The following is a 16,516-nucleotide window of genomic DNA, read 5'->3' as shown; positions in this document are numbered from 1 at the left end:
AAACATTGACATCTCATATCTACCCCAAGCCCAGGCCTCACTAAAATAATAGTAAAGAAAATTAAAAGCCCTATACCCACAAGGACGAGAGAATGGGACAGCAGACTGACTACGGTAGACAAGAAATGTCAGCAGCATATCTTTTGGAAGCTGAGAAGCAGATGGACTGTAACTGTCCTAGCAGATGACAGAATGCTAAACACCTAAGCTTGTTTATCCTTCTAGTGGGACAAAACAATGAGAAGCAAGCTAATTCACACTACATCACCCCAGAAGAGCTCTGAGGTCAGTGTGAGGTGTGAGGATGAAAATTGGAGATGGTTTGAAAAAGGAAGGAGAAATTGGATCCTTTCATCCCACCCTCTGAAGCAAACTACCTTTTCCCCTAACTCCAGCAGAAAATAGGAGATTAAGTTATTGGAGGCTGAGAGGGATCAACAGGCTTATAGAAAGACCCAGGGACACCAGCCATAGCTGAAGGTGAGGGTTAGGTGCTAAACCAAAAATAATGAGCTTGAGTGAAAGTTTCCAGTACTAAATGATGAGACTTCTGTCCCTTTTCCAACCAACGATCTCATCTTCTTGTCTCTCTGAAAGCTGGTAACCAAGCTTATGCTCATTCCTGGAAGGAGATTGAAAGATTCCTCTGGAGAAACTGCCCAAGGGAAGTGATCTAACATAGATACCAGCATTTGGAGGTTCCTGAACCAAAAAGCAAAATCCTTACAAATCACTACGTGTGCACTGCCCAACATTTAAAAGCCCGGCGGCCTCATGTATAGCCTCCAGTTAGCTTTTTAATGCTCCCCCTTAAATATGGAAGCCACAAGACCAGATGTTTGAGGAAAGCCTTTACATAAAGACAGAAACCAAAATATTCAATAGAAAAAAGTAACTTGGACAATGTGCCATATAAAAACAACAAACTATAATTAATATCCAGAGTTACAGGAAAGATATTGCCGTCTTGAAACAAGAATATGATACTATCAATGAATTCATCTCTTAAAAATTAAAAATATGATATTTGGAATAAAAAATAAATAAATAGAAGGGTAAGATAGTAAGGCTAAAGAAATCCCAGTAAAATATCAAAAAGATAATAGGAGAGAATAACTAAGAGAAATATAGGATCTGGCTGGGACATCCAACTTCTGAATCATAGGATTTCTAGAAAGAGAACACTGAATAAACATAGGAGGAAGTTGTGATCAAAGAAATAAGAAAAACTTCCAGAAATGAAGGAGATGGGTTAGAAAATTGAAAGGACTCCCTGCGACCTCTATAAAGAATGGAGGAAAAAATCACACCAAAGCACATTATGAAATTTCAGAACCCTGTGGATAGAGGTAAGGTTCCAAAAGCTTACCATATAAAGGTATATACAAAAAACTGGGTCTCAGAACAGCATCAGATTTCTCACGTCAGATTTCTCAATGGTGACATTAAAAACTAGAAGCCAAGCTATTAAGATAATGTGACATCCAGCAAACAAGGAGTCCCACATAGGAAAACAGTAAGGAAAATCTCAAGGTGATGGCACATGGAAGCCCTAGAATGATCACTACATAACAGGCCTACAAAGCAACTATTTCAGGAATAGGATGGAACAGGAGGGGAGGGCTCTAGGAGGGATGTCCCTTTAAGAAAAAAAACAGTAAATTATCTGATAGGCTTGCCCATCTTGAGAGAAGTTTTCTATCTATGGCAGAGAGTTAGGGGATGAATTATTAATAAAATGGCCTGTGTCATATGTGGTCTTGAATCTACTCCAAGTCCAGCAGTTTTCAATGCCTGGAAATGTGATGGAGCAAAAGGAAAGAGATCGACCTTCCATGTTTGTCCCTTTCTTCTTTTTCTTTTCTTTTTTTTTTTTTTGCAGTACGCAGGCCTCTCACTGTTGTGGCCTCTCCCGTTGCGGAGCACAGGCTCCGGATGCGCAGGCTCAGTGGCCATGGCTCACGGGCCTAGCCGCTCCGTGGCATGTGGGATCTTCCCAGACTGGGGCACGAACCCGTGTCCCTTGCATCGGCAGGCGGACTCTCAACCACTGCGCCACCAGGGAAGCCCCTGTCCTTTTCTTTAAAAACTGTAAATAGCAAGAAGTCTTTACAGCATTTTTAAACACAGAAAGAACAAATTAACAAATTGAGCTTTTCTTCAGAGAACCTTCAACGGCTTTGAGTTTCCTAAAGGTCATATAAGTTCAGACAACTAAAAAGATGATTTTCTTATAGTCTTCTTCCCTTTTTTGTTTTCTTAATTTTGTGTGTGTGAAGTGAGTTATTAAAGTGAAACATTGAGTGACTTCTAGCACACATATTAGAATTTGTAGTAATGAGTTACATGTCCTTTTGGCAGTACACACATTGAGGAATGTATACTTAAACAAAAATTAAGACTTTAAGTAAAATAGGAATAATTGGGCAAACATGAGCAGGAGATAGGAGGGCCCTGCAAAGAAAAAAGTAAAAACTAAAAAATGACAGAGCACCTGATGTATAGAGTAATGATCTTTAATCCAAGCTCCGTGCTCCTGGAGAGTTTTGTTAAAGTCATTTGAAGACTTTCTAATCACTCACCCACATTTCCATCCTGATCCCATGATTCTGATACCTGACTTAGATTACTGCTTCTTGCTTATGAGAGTTTTGTGTCCATCGGGTATATTGGGACAGGATAAAGATAGGAAGCCAATGGTTAGCTGGTTAAAAGAAATTCTCTAGGATAAGTGAATTCTTTTATGGTCCTATAACCCAGAGATAAAGCAGGAATTTGCTATAGTGAAAATTTATCTCAGGTTGATCTCGTTTCTGATTTGGGACAAGGTGAGTTTCTTTCAGGGATGTTTCAAGTAGGGATTTAAGATTTTTTTTAATTTTTTTTTTTGCGGTACGCGGGCCTCTCACTGTTGTGGCCTCTCCCGTTGCGGAGCACAGGCTCCGGACACGCAGGCTCACGGGCCCAGCCGCTTCGCGGCATGTGGGATCTTCCCAGACTGGGGCACGAACCCGTGTCCCCTGCATCGGCAGGCGGACTCTCAACCACTGCGCCACCAGGGAAGCCTGGGATTTAAGATTTTATATCTCTTTAGTCTTTACATTTTCTGGTTCCTTTTTTGAACTGAGTTACTTAAGTGATGAGAGACTGATTGCACTCAATTGAACCAAACAAAATTTTTGCTGACAAAATGTTGTTATTCCTTCATGCACCATTTAAGAGGACTATAATTGAAGTGAATAATGTTAAGAAATTTATTTTTGATTTGCCGGTGGCTGGGTATCTTTGTGTGATAGTTGTCGGGTCTAATGTAGCTTCTTTGATCCTACAGTGTCTCATGCAGGAGCCTCCATGTCATCTGCTTCATCAGACACTGGAATGAGTCCCTCCTCATCATCTCCCCCACAGAACGTACTTGCTGTAGAATGCAGGTGATAAATGTTTTCTCTGCCATCCCAGCAGTTTGCTGCCAAGGACATAAATCCCAAATCCCTGAAATACAACCACAGAAAGCACTCAACTGGTTTGACATTGCTAAGTATATCCTGTACACTTTTCCAGGCTGGATTGTATCTATTCCCTTCTCTTTTCTTTTTTTTTCTGTTGCAAGAAAAATAAGCTGATTAATAACTGAAGTTTAGGCAGCCTGCCATATTTGTCATAATTTTTAATTTTTTTTTTCGTTTTTTTGTGGAGATAGAAAAAGGGCACTTAGCAAATTTGAATTTGTATAATAAAGCTTTCAGGTGTTATAGAAATCATAGACAAGCAAGTGCACATGATAAACATCAAAATATCCAGCTAAATAGTTACTGCTGCACTTTCACTGAGATGTATTTGAACACTTGGTGAGTAGGGGGTTTATGTTGTGTTTTTTATTGTTGTTGTTTTCTTTCTTTTTTTTTTTTTTTTTTTGTGGAAGCACTTGCTATTTAGAACTGCCAAAGTATATGTTCAGCAGTGTGCCCAGGTTTAAGGTGTAAATGGGACAAAATAAATTGTGAAAGGAAGTGTAGTTGACTGAAAACTACAGTTGTAATAAGTCTTCCACTTTTTATAGGATTTTTGAGCACACAATTATGCAAATATTTTAATGTTTATTAATGTTTACAGTGGAATTGTGAATAAGTTTTCAGTGGACTATCTTATCCCTTGACAAAAATATTTTGTCTTTTTTCTATGTAATTTCAGAGTTTTTATTTTGTTACAAAAAGACAAAAATGAAATATATAACAACAATGAAGTTATTTAACAAGATTTCTAAAGCTGAAAATTTTGTGTAAAATAAGGTATTATCTTGCAACTTGTTAAATATATTTATTCAGACATTGGATGTTGTATTTTTATGTATTTTTTAAAATATTAATAAAATTGAAAAAAAGAAAATTCTAGGTTAATTCACTCTTCGAATGACAATAGCTCTCAGCTGTCCCTTTTACAGGAGGTTGCATCCAGCGGCTTTGCCTGTACTGAAGGGAGTCTGTCTCAGTCCTTCAAACAGTGTAGAACTATAAATGGGCATCTGGATCATTAAAGTATGTCCTTGTTTAGAAACTTTGGCAGTCCTAGTACTTAAACTGTTTTGAGGATCAAATTTTTGGTTGCCCTTAAGATATTTTGTCACAGTTTTTATGTTTGCTATACTGCCGAATAAATTTATATCTCCCAAAGTTGAGATGCAACAACTAAGTAAAGCAATTATGTATGCTTTGTTTGTGAATTGTTTCACAGACTGATACATTTTGTAAATAATTCTTCCAAAACCATGTATTTAAAGCAGTTTTGCCATATACATTATGTAAAAAGGTGATTTTTTAAAATCAGTTTTTAAATTCATGTTTGTACATTGAAAGGGTTTTTTTTTAAACCTTCTTTCCTGTGTTTAATATGCGTAGAGTAATAACCTAGATGCTCTAGACTGTATATCAGGATCTGATTTACAAGAACAGAGTCAGAGCCAAACACTAGTGATGGCATAGCATTAATGAAATCATTGTTTCTTAATTTCATTTTACCACATTGTGAACTTGTGACTCAGATTCCTTCCATTTTCGCAGAGAATTAAAAACAAAAAAGTACTCTTGTAAAATGCACTTTTCTGTCTTTTCTTTGCAAAGCAGAAGTATTTCAATGTAAAATAAAAATGGAGCTCAGTGGGCAGTTAATAAAGGCCATGTTTTAAACATAGGCTTTATATTTTTAGTTTTCATTTAAGTGATTGTTTTTTTCCCCTAAGTGCCAATAACTCACAGATGGAAAACCAGACTTCATAAAACAAAGCATATTCAATATATTCTTCAGTCTCTACAATTAAATATTTCTAGTACTTAATTATAAAAATTTTAAAAGTGTGTCATTCAAATACAGTTGGAACTAGGAGGCAACTTTAGATTCATATATTAGATATTTTAATGATGTATCAGCTTGAATAGTGTCCTTTCTAATCAATATGAATCTGGTGATGATGTACTGGGATCTTGCTACAGAGAGTAAAATTATAAATTCATTGAATGGGTATATGGACACTTAAAATCCTTTTATTTTGGGGGGCTGGAAAGGATTATGAAAGTTACTGAAATTTGTAAGAATATTGACTAGGTATTAAATTCAAATATTGACCATATTTTGAGATTAGCTAAATTTTGAGTAGATAGCTCTTGCATATGACTAAAAAAATAAAAATATACTCTTTAGTATCTAAAATGGAAGGTGCTATCTATAAAGTCAAGTTATTTGAAGATTACGGAGATTTCTGTTTTAATATTCCATGTGTGCTTTTATTATTGTTTATGTTAAATTTCTAGTTTTCCTGCCCTTCACTAAGAAAGATGTTCGTATCTAGCACATATATGCTATGTCTTCTACGAAATTGCTTTCAATTGGAAATCTTTATGCATCATGCTGTTAATTTGCTTATATACCTTTCTTATACGCCCTGTAGTATAACATAGCTATCAACATTGTGAAAGCATTTGAAGCTATATTCAACCACACGTTTTAGAATTCAGTCATCAAAAATTTATGAATTTTTGATCATAAAAAATTTATTGGGTATCTTTGATGTGCCAGGCATTGTGCTAAGGCTCAGGAGACCTAACAGTGAACATGACAGAAAAAAGTCCCTGTATTTGTGGACTGCATAACCTAAAGAGTTATATGTTAAACAATTATCCCATGTAATTCTTTTTTAATTAATTAATTAATTATTGGCTGCATTGGGTCTCCATTGCTGTGTGTGGGCTTTCTCTAGTTGCGGTAAGCAGGGGCTACTCTTTGTTGCCATGCATAGGCTTCTCGTGGTGGCTCCTCTTGTTGTGAAGCATGGGCTCTAGGCGCATGGGCTTCAGTAGTTGTGGCGCGCAGGCTCAGTAGTTGTGGCTCACGGGCTCTAGAGCGCAGGCTAAGTAGTTGTGGCACACGGGCTTAGTTGCTCTGCGGCACATGGGATCTTCCTGGACCAGGGCTCGAACCCGTGTCCCCTGTATTGGCAGGCGGTTTCTTAACCACTGCGCCACCAGGGAATCCCCCATGTAATTCTTAACTGCAGGTGTGATTAGCATATGAAGTTATGGTGTGCCACGAGAAAACGATACAGAGCCCAACTAGTTTGAAGGCAAAGATGGTCGGCGAAGACTTTGCAGAGAAAGCAACAGTAAAACTGGGCCCCAGTGGGGATTATAAATTGGTTAGACAAATGGGAGGAGCGATATGGTGAGTAAAATGCTCAGGCACATTGAGGAGGAGAAATTGGTGGTAAGAGAACAGACCTGAGGCAGAAGAAGCAGGAGCCAGGTAAAGCAGAGTTATTCAGGCATTGCCTAAATCTTATACCTGCCGACCTTGGCCTCTTGCTCCTTCTGTCCCCCCCACCCCATCCCTACTTATCCAGAGCCATTTCAAGAGCCACTTTTCCGGGAAGCTTTTGCTGACTTCTTACCACCCCCCCCAGAATATCACACTCTTTTATGCTCTGATAGCATTTTCAATCTGTATTATTTTACTTGACAACTCACCTTGTATTGAATATATTGCATTTACTTATGCCTGTGTCTTTCTACCCGACTAGGTGTTTAGTTCCCTAAGTACTCCTCAGTCACAGGGGTATCCCACAAAGTGCCTGGTCCGGCATCTAACGTATAGTAAGATGGTCAAAAGCTATGTTTACTTAAATTGAGAAAAATTACTTTTGAATTGCCATTGTATTTTTACCAGTGATCCTTATGCACAAAGTCAGACATTTAAAAGTTGTCTTTGGTGTTCTTTTCATAAAGTGATTTAAAAGTATCATTTGAAAAATGTAAAACTTGTTTAACAGTCTAATCCCCAACTTAAAATATTCTTAAGCTGATGAGTTCTTTTCCCTCCTCTCCTTGTTTCTTCTTCCCTTCCCTCTTCCATTACTGTCATGCAGTTACAGACAGACTTTTGTTCCATTACAGGAAGACTACAGTATGTGATAGCATTCATCATTAGTGAGGGTTGAATGACTCTTAAAATGGAGTTTGCACTAATAGGGAATTTCTAACAAATACATACTTGGTGTTTTCAGCATATAAATATTTTTTTAGTCCTTCACATTTACTAACAAAATCAAATGTTGTTTTCCATGTTGAGAAGGACAACAAAACCTTTTTATTCATAGAGACCCATTATATCTTTTTAAACAGAATAAGAAGGGCAGTGTTTATAATTTTGGAATTTGTAGTTAACATAATTATGAAGCCATCTTCATTTTGTAATCTATACCATGCAAAATTCATTTTTAAAAGTTCTACTTTTGAAAAACTTAAGGAACTTCCATGTAAATATAATAAATGATTACTCTTCACAGGTAATTGGATTTCTTCTCAAGGCTAAATTACATTAAACAAGACAATCTGATTCAAGAGTCTCACCAGTTTAGGGTTGCCAGATTTAGCAAATAAAAATACAGGATACCCAGTTAAATTTGAATTTTAGTCAAACAACAAATAATTTTTTAGTATAAGTATGTCTCATGTAAAAATTGTTATTTATCTGAAATTCAAATTTAATTGGGCATCCTATATTTTATCTGCAAATCCCACAGCTAGTTCCTGTACTGTTATATTCTAGTACATGTTATCCTCTAGAGAACCTTGGTCTCTGATGGAGGATAATAAACTGCTGAAGTTTCCCTTGGTTTCCAACGATGAATGGTCCTGGGAAGTCCGTAAGTGATTTCTAGAATTAACCATTTCTGTGATGCAGTCATTATCTCCACAATTGGCCCTGTAATAGCTAAGCTTTAACAAGATAGTTGTGAACACAGATTTTACTGGTAGTGTTCCTTTGATGGGGCACCTTTCCCACCAGTTGCTAACTGCTCTCAGAAATTCTCTTTGATCCTTATCCAAACCTACTCTTAAATAAAAACCTAAACTAAATCTGACTGCATTAAAATTAAAAACTTCTCTATGACAAGACATTTAATAATTATGAATAGAGCCACTGTAAATATTCATTTCTCCGGTAAACACCTAGGAGTAACTTTTGTATGACTGTACCATTTTGCATCCCCACCAGCAACACACAAGAGTTCCAGCTGCACTATGTCCTTGTCAGCACTGGATATTGTCAGATGTTTTTGTTTTTTAGCAGTTCTAATAGTTGTGATATTTAGAAGGGTCAAGTGATTTGCCCATGTTCAAACAGTTAGCTAAGTTATAAATGACTGCTTATAAATCCTACTGAGCAGAATCCCAGACCCTGTAAGTTCTCCTTAACCATACTAAGTGTTGGGGAGGATGCAGAAGAACTAGAACTCTCTTACGCAGCTGGTGAGAATACAAAATGGTACAACTACTTTGGAAAATTTTTGGCAATTTGTTAAAAATTTAAACAATATGACCTAGCCATTCCACTCCTAGATATTTAGCCAAGAGAAATGAAAGCATGTCCACATAAAGCAACTTTATTAATAACAAATACTTAAAACAATTTAAATGCCCATCCACTGGTGAATAGATTAATAAATTATTGCATATCCATACAGTGGAATACAACTCAGCAGTAAAAAGGAACAGACGATACAGGCAACAAATTCGATGAATCTCAAAATAATTATGCTGAGTGAAGCCAGTCAAAACAGAGTACACACTTTGACTGCATTTATATAAAATTACAGAAAATACACATTAGAGCGACAGCAAGTCATTGGGTTCTTGGAAAGTTGGTGGGGGTCGTGGCGTGGGTGGCCTGGGAGGGAGAGATTACACAGGGGCCAAGGAAACATCTGGGGGTCACGGTAGTGTTCATTATTTTGGTGGTTGTGATAATGGTTTCATGGGTGTACACATATGTGAAAATTAATGAAAGTGTATACTTTAAATGTGTGCAGATTGAATGTAAAGGAAAACAATCTTCTAAATCAAAAAAGCATAGGGCACATGCAAACCCAAAGTCACTGTGGTTGGCTAGTACAAAACTCAAGTTTAATCAAGTCAGTGATTTTTTTTTAGCCTGGGGAAAGCAAGGAGAAATTTGTGCTTTTTCCCCACCTACATATGTTATGACCCTTTTGAGGTTCCTTCATCTGACCAGAAATCTTAAGATCTTCCTGCTAACATAGGTAAAATAGACCCAGTATATTATTTTTCAGTGTTGAGTATAAATAGAAATCCTATTTTTCATAATTTACTGAAGCTAATTTATGTAACCTTTTCCTCTAATTTCTGAACATTTCTCAAATATCTTTTTGAAACACTGATGCTATTAAATTGAATATTTTACTGTAACTTTGAGTAGTCACTCTTGAATTAGATTTTATGTGACCTTCATTTCTTTTTTTTTTTTTTTTTTTTGGTACGCGGGCCTCTCACTGTTGTGGCCTCTCTCGCTGCGGAGCACAGGCTCCGGACGCGCAGGCTCAGCGGCCACGGCTCACGGGTCACGGGTCCAGCCGCTCCGCGGCACGTGGGATCTTCCCGGACCGGGGCACGAACCCGCGTCCCCTGCATCGGCAGGCAGACTCTCAACCACTGCACCACCAGGGAAGCCCGACCTTCATTTCTTGTTACTAGAGTTTATACTGTTTCATCCTGTTTAAGTTGCTAGTTTAATATCCCAAGATTCCTGCCTTATAGTTTTATTATACTTTCTCTGATTCACTGTGTCCTCAGCCTCCATCTGTTTTCTTCATTGTTTCAAGGTTCCTTCTCTCCTTAGTGCCAGTCACCTGCCTCACCTCCCTTTAGCCTTCTCTTGGAACACATCCTCAAGCATTTAACCTGGCCTCTGGCAATTTTGCTGATTTGTATCTTACTAACCCTAAATAATTGACCTAAGAGATAAGGAAATGGTTAATGTCTAAAAGAGAGTAATAATATTAAAAGGACTTTACATGCAGAAATCAATGGGTTTTTTTTTCATTCATTGGATCAGTAGAGTGCTTTCATACCACGTACTGCTCTGGTAGAGTAGGATTTTAGCACAATGGACTCAATTTGCCAAAATAGACTTCAAAAATAAAGAACTATCTTTAAAATTGATAAGCCTCTAGCCAGGCTGATTAGGAAAGGAAATAGAGAAGACACAAATTACCAATGTCAGGAATGAGAAAGGTGACATCACTGCAGATTGTATCTATAGCTATTATAGGGATAATAAAGGAATACTATGAACATCTCTATGCTAATAAATTCAACAACTCAGATGAAATAGAAAAATTCATTGAAAGACACAAATTTCCTAAATTTACTCAAGAATAAATATATAACCTGATTAACCCTATATCTGTTATCAAATGGAATTAATATTAAAAAACCTTCCCACAAAGTAAAGGTCCAGCTTCACCATGAATTCTACCAAACATTTAAGGAATACATAATACTAATATTAATTTAAGGAAGACATAATACTAATTCATCAAACTCTTCCAAAAAATTGAAGATGAAGGAATGCTGCCAATTCATTCTATGAGGCCAGCTTTACTCTGACACCAAAACCAGATATTGCAAGGAAGGAAAACTAAAGACCAATATCCTTAATGAATATGTATGCAAAAACTCTAAACAAAATTTTAGCAAATAAAATCCAACAACATATTAAACGGATAATACAACATGGGCCAAGTAGGGTTTATCTCAGGAATGTAGGGTTGGTTTGATATTCAAAAATCAATATAATTCAGCTTATTAAATTAAAAAAGAAAAACCATCAGAGGCAGAAAAGGCATTTGACAAAACCCAACATCCGTTCCTGAAAAAAAAGCTCAACAAACTGGGAATAGAAGGCAACTTCCTCAACCCGATAAAGGACATCTATGAAAAACCTACTGTTAACATCATACTTGATGATGAAAGACTGCATTATTTTCTCCAAGATTAGGACTAAGACAGGGAGAGCTACTCTCACTACTTCTATTTAACACTGTATTGGAGGTTCTAAAGCATTCAAGAAAAAAGAAATCAGAGGCATTCAAACTCATGAGTTTAGCAAGAATGTAGGATGCAAGATTATAAAAATTGTATTTCTATGTACTAGCAATAAATAATCAGAAATTGAAATTTTAAAAATATCATTTACAATAGCATAAAAACATGTTACAATGAATCTGACAAAGGATGGAAAGACCTAAACTGAAAACTACAAAGAATTGCTGAGATAAAATAGAGACAATCTGGGCTTCCCTGGTGGCGCAGTGGTTGAGAGTCCACCTGCCGAGGCAGGGGACACGGGTTCGTGCCCCGGTCTGGAAAGACCCCACATGCTGCAGAGCAGCTAGGCCCGTGAGCCATGGCTGCTGAGCCTGCGCATCCGGAGCCTGTGCTCCGCAACGGGAGAGGCCACAACAGTGAGAGGCCCACGTACCGCAAAAAAAAATAATAAAATTAAAAAAAAATAGAGACAATCTATGAGGACATGTACCTTGTTCATGGGTCATAAAACCTAATATTGTTAGGAATCTTTTTGCTTCTCAAATTTAATGTAATCCCAATCAAAACACCAGGAGGCTTTTTTGTAGAAATTGATAAGCTAATTACTAAATTCATGTGGAAATGAAAAAGACCTAGAAAAGCCAAATCATCTCGAATAAGAGCTAAGTTGGAGGCCTAATGCTACCTGATTTCAATAATTATTATAAAGCTATAGTAATCAAAATGTTGTTTTGGAACAAAACAGGGAGTCCAGATCCATAGAACAGAAGAGAGAGTCTGGACTCATGGAACAGAAAAGAGAGTCCAGAAATAAGCCTCCCATGTATGGACAATTGATTTTTCATAAAGGTGCAAAGACAATATAATGAAGAAAGGACGGTCTTTTTAAAGAAATGGTGCTGGAACAATTGGACATCCATATGCAGAAAAAATGAACTTGGAGCCATACCTCACACCATATACAAAAACTCAGAATGGATTACAAAACCTAAAACCATAACACTTTAAAAAAGAAATCAGGAGAAAATCTTTGCGACCTTGTGCGTAACTGGGTTAGGTAAAGACTTCTCAGATACAACACCAAAAGCACAATCCATAAAGGAATAATTTGATAAATTTGACTTCATTAAATTTTAAAACTTTGGCTCTTGAAAAGACATTGTTAAAAGAATAAAAAGACAAGAAACAAACTGGGAGAAAATATCTGCAAAGCATTTATCAGATAAGGGACTTGTATCCAGACTATGTAAAGAACTCTAAAAACTCAACAGTAGAGAGCAAACAATGCAATTTAAAAAAAAAAAAGACTAAATATTTGAACACACACTTCTCCAAGGAAGATACATGAATGTCAAAGAAGTACATACAAATGGTGTTCATCAAGAGAATGAGAAGGCAAGCTATAGACTGGAGAAAATATTTGCAAAAGACATACTTGATAAAGGACTATGTCTTAGTCTGTTTGGACTACTATAACAAAAATATCATAAACTGGGTGGCTTAAAAACAAATAACATTTCCTATAGTTCCAGAGGCTAGGAATTCTAAGATCAAGGTGCCAGCATGGTCCAGTGAGGGCCTTTTGGAGTAGAAAGGGATGGGTTGTTCTGTGGGGCCTCTTTTATAAGGGCACTAATCCCAATCTTGAGAGCTCCATCCTTACGACCTAATCACCTCCCAAAAGCCCCACCTCCTAATACCATCATTAGGAATTAGGATTTTAACATAAGAATTTTGGGTGGACACAAACGTTCAAGTCATAGCAGACTTATCCAAAATAAACAAAGAACTCTTAAAACTGAACAATAAGAAAATGAACAACCAGATTTGAAAATGTGCCGAGGCCCTTAACAGACACAATCATCGAAGAAAATAAACAGATGGCAAATAAGCACATGAAAAGATGCTCCACATTATATGTCATCATGGAAATGCAAATTAAAATAATGAGATATATGACTACACATCTAATTAGAATGCAAAAATTCAAAACGCTGACAATGCCAAGTGTTGACAAGAATGTGGAACAAGAGGAACTCTCATTCATTGCTGGTGGGAATGCAAAATGGTACAGCCACTTTGGAAGACGGTTTGGCAGTTTCTTACAAAGCTAAACATACTCCTACATATGATCCAGCAATCCTGCTCCTTAGTATATACTGAAATGGGTTGAAAACATGTCCACACAAAAACCTGCCCAGATGTTAATAGCAGCTTTATTTATAATTGCCAAAACTTGGAGGCTTCCAAGTCCTTTAGTAGGTGAATGAATGAACTGTGGTACATCCAGACAATGGAGTATCATTAAGCACTAACAGAAATGTGCTATCAAGCCATGAAAAGACTTGGAAAAGGCTAAGTACTATATGGTTCTAAGTATATGACATTCTGTAAAAGGCAAAACTATGGAGACAGTAAAAAAAATGCTTGCCAGGGGTTGGGGAGAGAGAGGGATGAACAGGTGGAGTGAAGAGGGTTTTAGGGCAGTGAAACTATTCTGCAGAATACTATAAGGATGGATACATGTTATTATACCTTTGTCAAATCATTATACATTTGTACAACACCAAGGGTGAACTGTAATGTAAACTGTAGACTTTGGGTGATAATGATGTGCACATAGGTTCATTGATTATAACTAATGTGCCACTCTAATGTGGGAGGGAGGAGTTTGTGCTTGTGTGTGTTCAGGGAGTATATGGGAACCCTCTGTACTTTTCAATCAATTTTCCTGTGAATCTAAAACTTCTCTAAAAAAATAGTCTGTTTTTAAAAAGTGTTCAATATCATTAGGCATTAGGGAAATACAAGATAAAACCACAGTGAGAATCCACTACCTGCCTATTATGTTAAAATTTAAAAAGGTTGACCATACCAACTGTTGGCAACAATATGGAGGAACTGGAACTCTCATACACTTGTGTAGCCATTTTGGAAAAATGTTTGGCAGTTTCTTAAAAAATTAAACAGACTCCTACCATATGATCCAGCCATTTCACCTTTAGGTATTCTTAAGAGAACAGGAAAGATGTGTCATATAAAGACTTGTATACAATTGCTTGTAGCAGCTTTGTTTTGTTTTCTTAATCCTTTTAATTTTATTTTTGTAAGCGCTAGTCTTTTTTTTTTTTTTTTCTTCTCTTTTTAAATTTTGGCCATACCGCACAGCTTGCAGGATCTCAGTTCCCTGACCAGAGATTAAACCTGGACCACGGCAGTGAAAGCCCGGAATCCTAACCACTAGACAACCAGGGAACTCCCTCAGCTTTATCTGTAATAGCCCAAAACTGGAAATAATCCAAATGTCCATCAACAGATGAATGGTTAAACAAATTGTAGTATATCCATAAAACCAAAACTATTTACCAATAAAAATGAACTACTGATAAAACAACATGGATAATCATTATGCTGATTGAAAGAAGCCAGACAATAAAACAGTACACATTGTATGATTCCATTTAGAGTCGATTCTGGAGAAACATGGGTTTGAACTGCGTGGGTCCACTTACACATATTTTTCTCAATAGTAAATGCTATAGTACTACACAATCTGAGGTTGGTTGAATCTGAGGATGTGAAACTACGCATACAGAGGGCAGACTGTAAGTTATACAATTTTTGACTGCGCAGAGAATTGGCACTCCTAACCCCCACACTTTGTTCAAGGGTCAACTGTATATAATAATCTAGAAAATGCAAACTATAGTGACAAAGCAGAGGATGGTGGGGGAGGCAGGGAAGGATAAGCGGAAGAACAGATTAAAAAAAGGGGCCAAGGAGACTTTTGGGGATGATGGGTATGATTATTATTTCGATTTTGGTGATGGTTCAATGGATGTATACATATGTCGAAATGCATCAAATTGTACATTTTATTTTTTTAATATTTATTTGGCTGCGCTGGGTCTTAGTTGCAGCACGTGGGATCTTCAGTTGCGGCATGTGGGATCTTTAGTTGTGGCTTGTGAACTCTTAGTTGTGGCATGTGGGATCTAGTTACTGGACCAGGGATCGAACCCAGGCCCCCTGCATTGGGAGTGCAGAGTCTTAGCCACTGGACCACCAGGGAAGTCCCAAATTGTGCACTTTAAATATAGGGAATTTACTGTATACCAATTATAACCTCAATAACGCTGTTGAAAAGAAAGAGAGCGATCATCCATCATAGAACAATTATTAATGCTATCTCAATTTTGAAAAAGCTTTACTGGAATTCTTTTTTTTTTGACTGCATTGGGTCTTCATTGCTGCGTGCAGGCTTTCTCCCTAGTTGTGGTGAGCAGGGGCTACTCTTCCTTGCCGTGCACAGGTTTCTCATTGTGGTGGCTTTTCTTGTTGCGGAGCACAGGCTCTAGGCGCGCACAGGCTTCAGTAGTTGCAGCACGAGGGCTCAGTAGTTGTGGCTCATGGCTCTAGAGCGCAGGCTCAGTAGTTGTGGTGCATGGGCTTAGTTGCTCCATGGCATGTGGGAATCTTCCCAGACCAGGGCTTGAACCCGTGTCCCCTGCATTGGCAGGTGGATTCTTAACCACTGTGCCACCAGGGAAGTCCCTACTGGAATTCTCATCACCAAATTAGCAAGAGTGGTATCTATATTTGAGAAGAAAAATCTACCCTTACCTTAGAAACTTGCTTGAAAATTTTTCAATTACTTTATGGCATGGTCTCCGTGGCAATTTCAACTTCAGTGAGCTGTTTATTTCTATTTGCCTTAATAGTTCTCCTACCTTTACATGTCACTGTTTACTTTGTCCCTGAACACCCTGCTAGTCTCCACAGTTTCCCTGGCGCCACCCCTCTCCATGTACCACAAGGATTAACTATGAGCTCAGTGGAAGTGAAGGATGGGAAGTGGGGGACAGGTAGAGTAGTTTTATTAGAAGACAAGAGCAGTCAGCCTAGAAAAAGATCGTTTGGAGCTGGACTAAACCCATCACCAGGATTCTGAGCTAAAAACCACTCCCAGATCACCAGTAACACTAGAGGCTGATTCTACCCTATGTTCTGTTTGTGTTTATAATCAGGTTTTGACAATAGCCCAAACTCCCAAATAGAAGATTGAGTTATAGGAAGAAACACACAGTACTCAAGAAAACAATTACATGCATGTAACTTAC

General features: G+C 37.5%; 1 protein-coding gene across 1 annotated transcript in view; it reads left to right on the top strand.

The window, feature by feature from the left end:
- Positions 1-5,255, top strand: part of ARID4A (AT-rich interaction domain 4A) — a 59,030-nt gene extending 53,775 nt beyond the window's left edge. The window contains exon 24 of the mRNA XM_082648856.1: positions 3,332-5,255. Within this exon, the coding sequence (XP_082504982.1) occupies positions 3,332-3,435 (104 nt within the window). The 3' untranslated portion in view covers positions 3,436-5,255. The remainder of the gene's footprint in view (positions 1-3,331) is intronic.
- Positions 5,256-16,516: the final 11,261 nt, after the last annotated feature.

This window comes from Grampus griseus (assembly GCF_964374135.1).
Source record: "Grampus griseus genome assembly, chromosome: 2".
Lineage (NCBI taxonomy): Eukaryota > Metazoa > Chordata > Mammalia > Artiodactyla > Delphinidae > Grampus > Grampus griseus.
The sequence above is the reverse complement of the archived record's forward strand: the minus strand, read 5'-3'. Positions and strand labels throughout refer to the sequence as shown.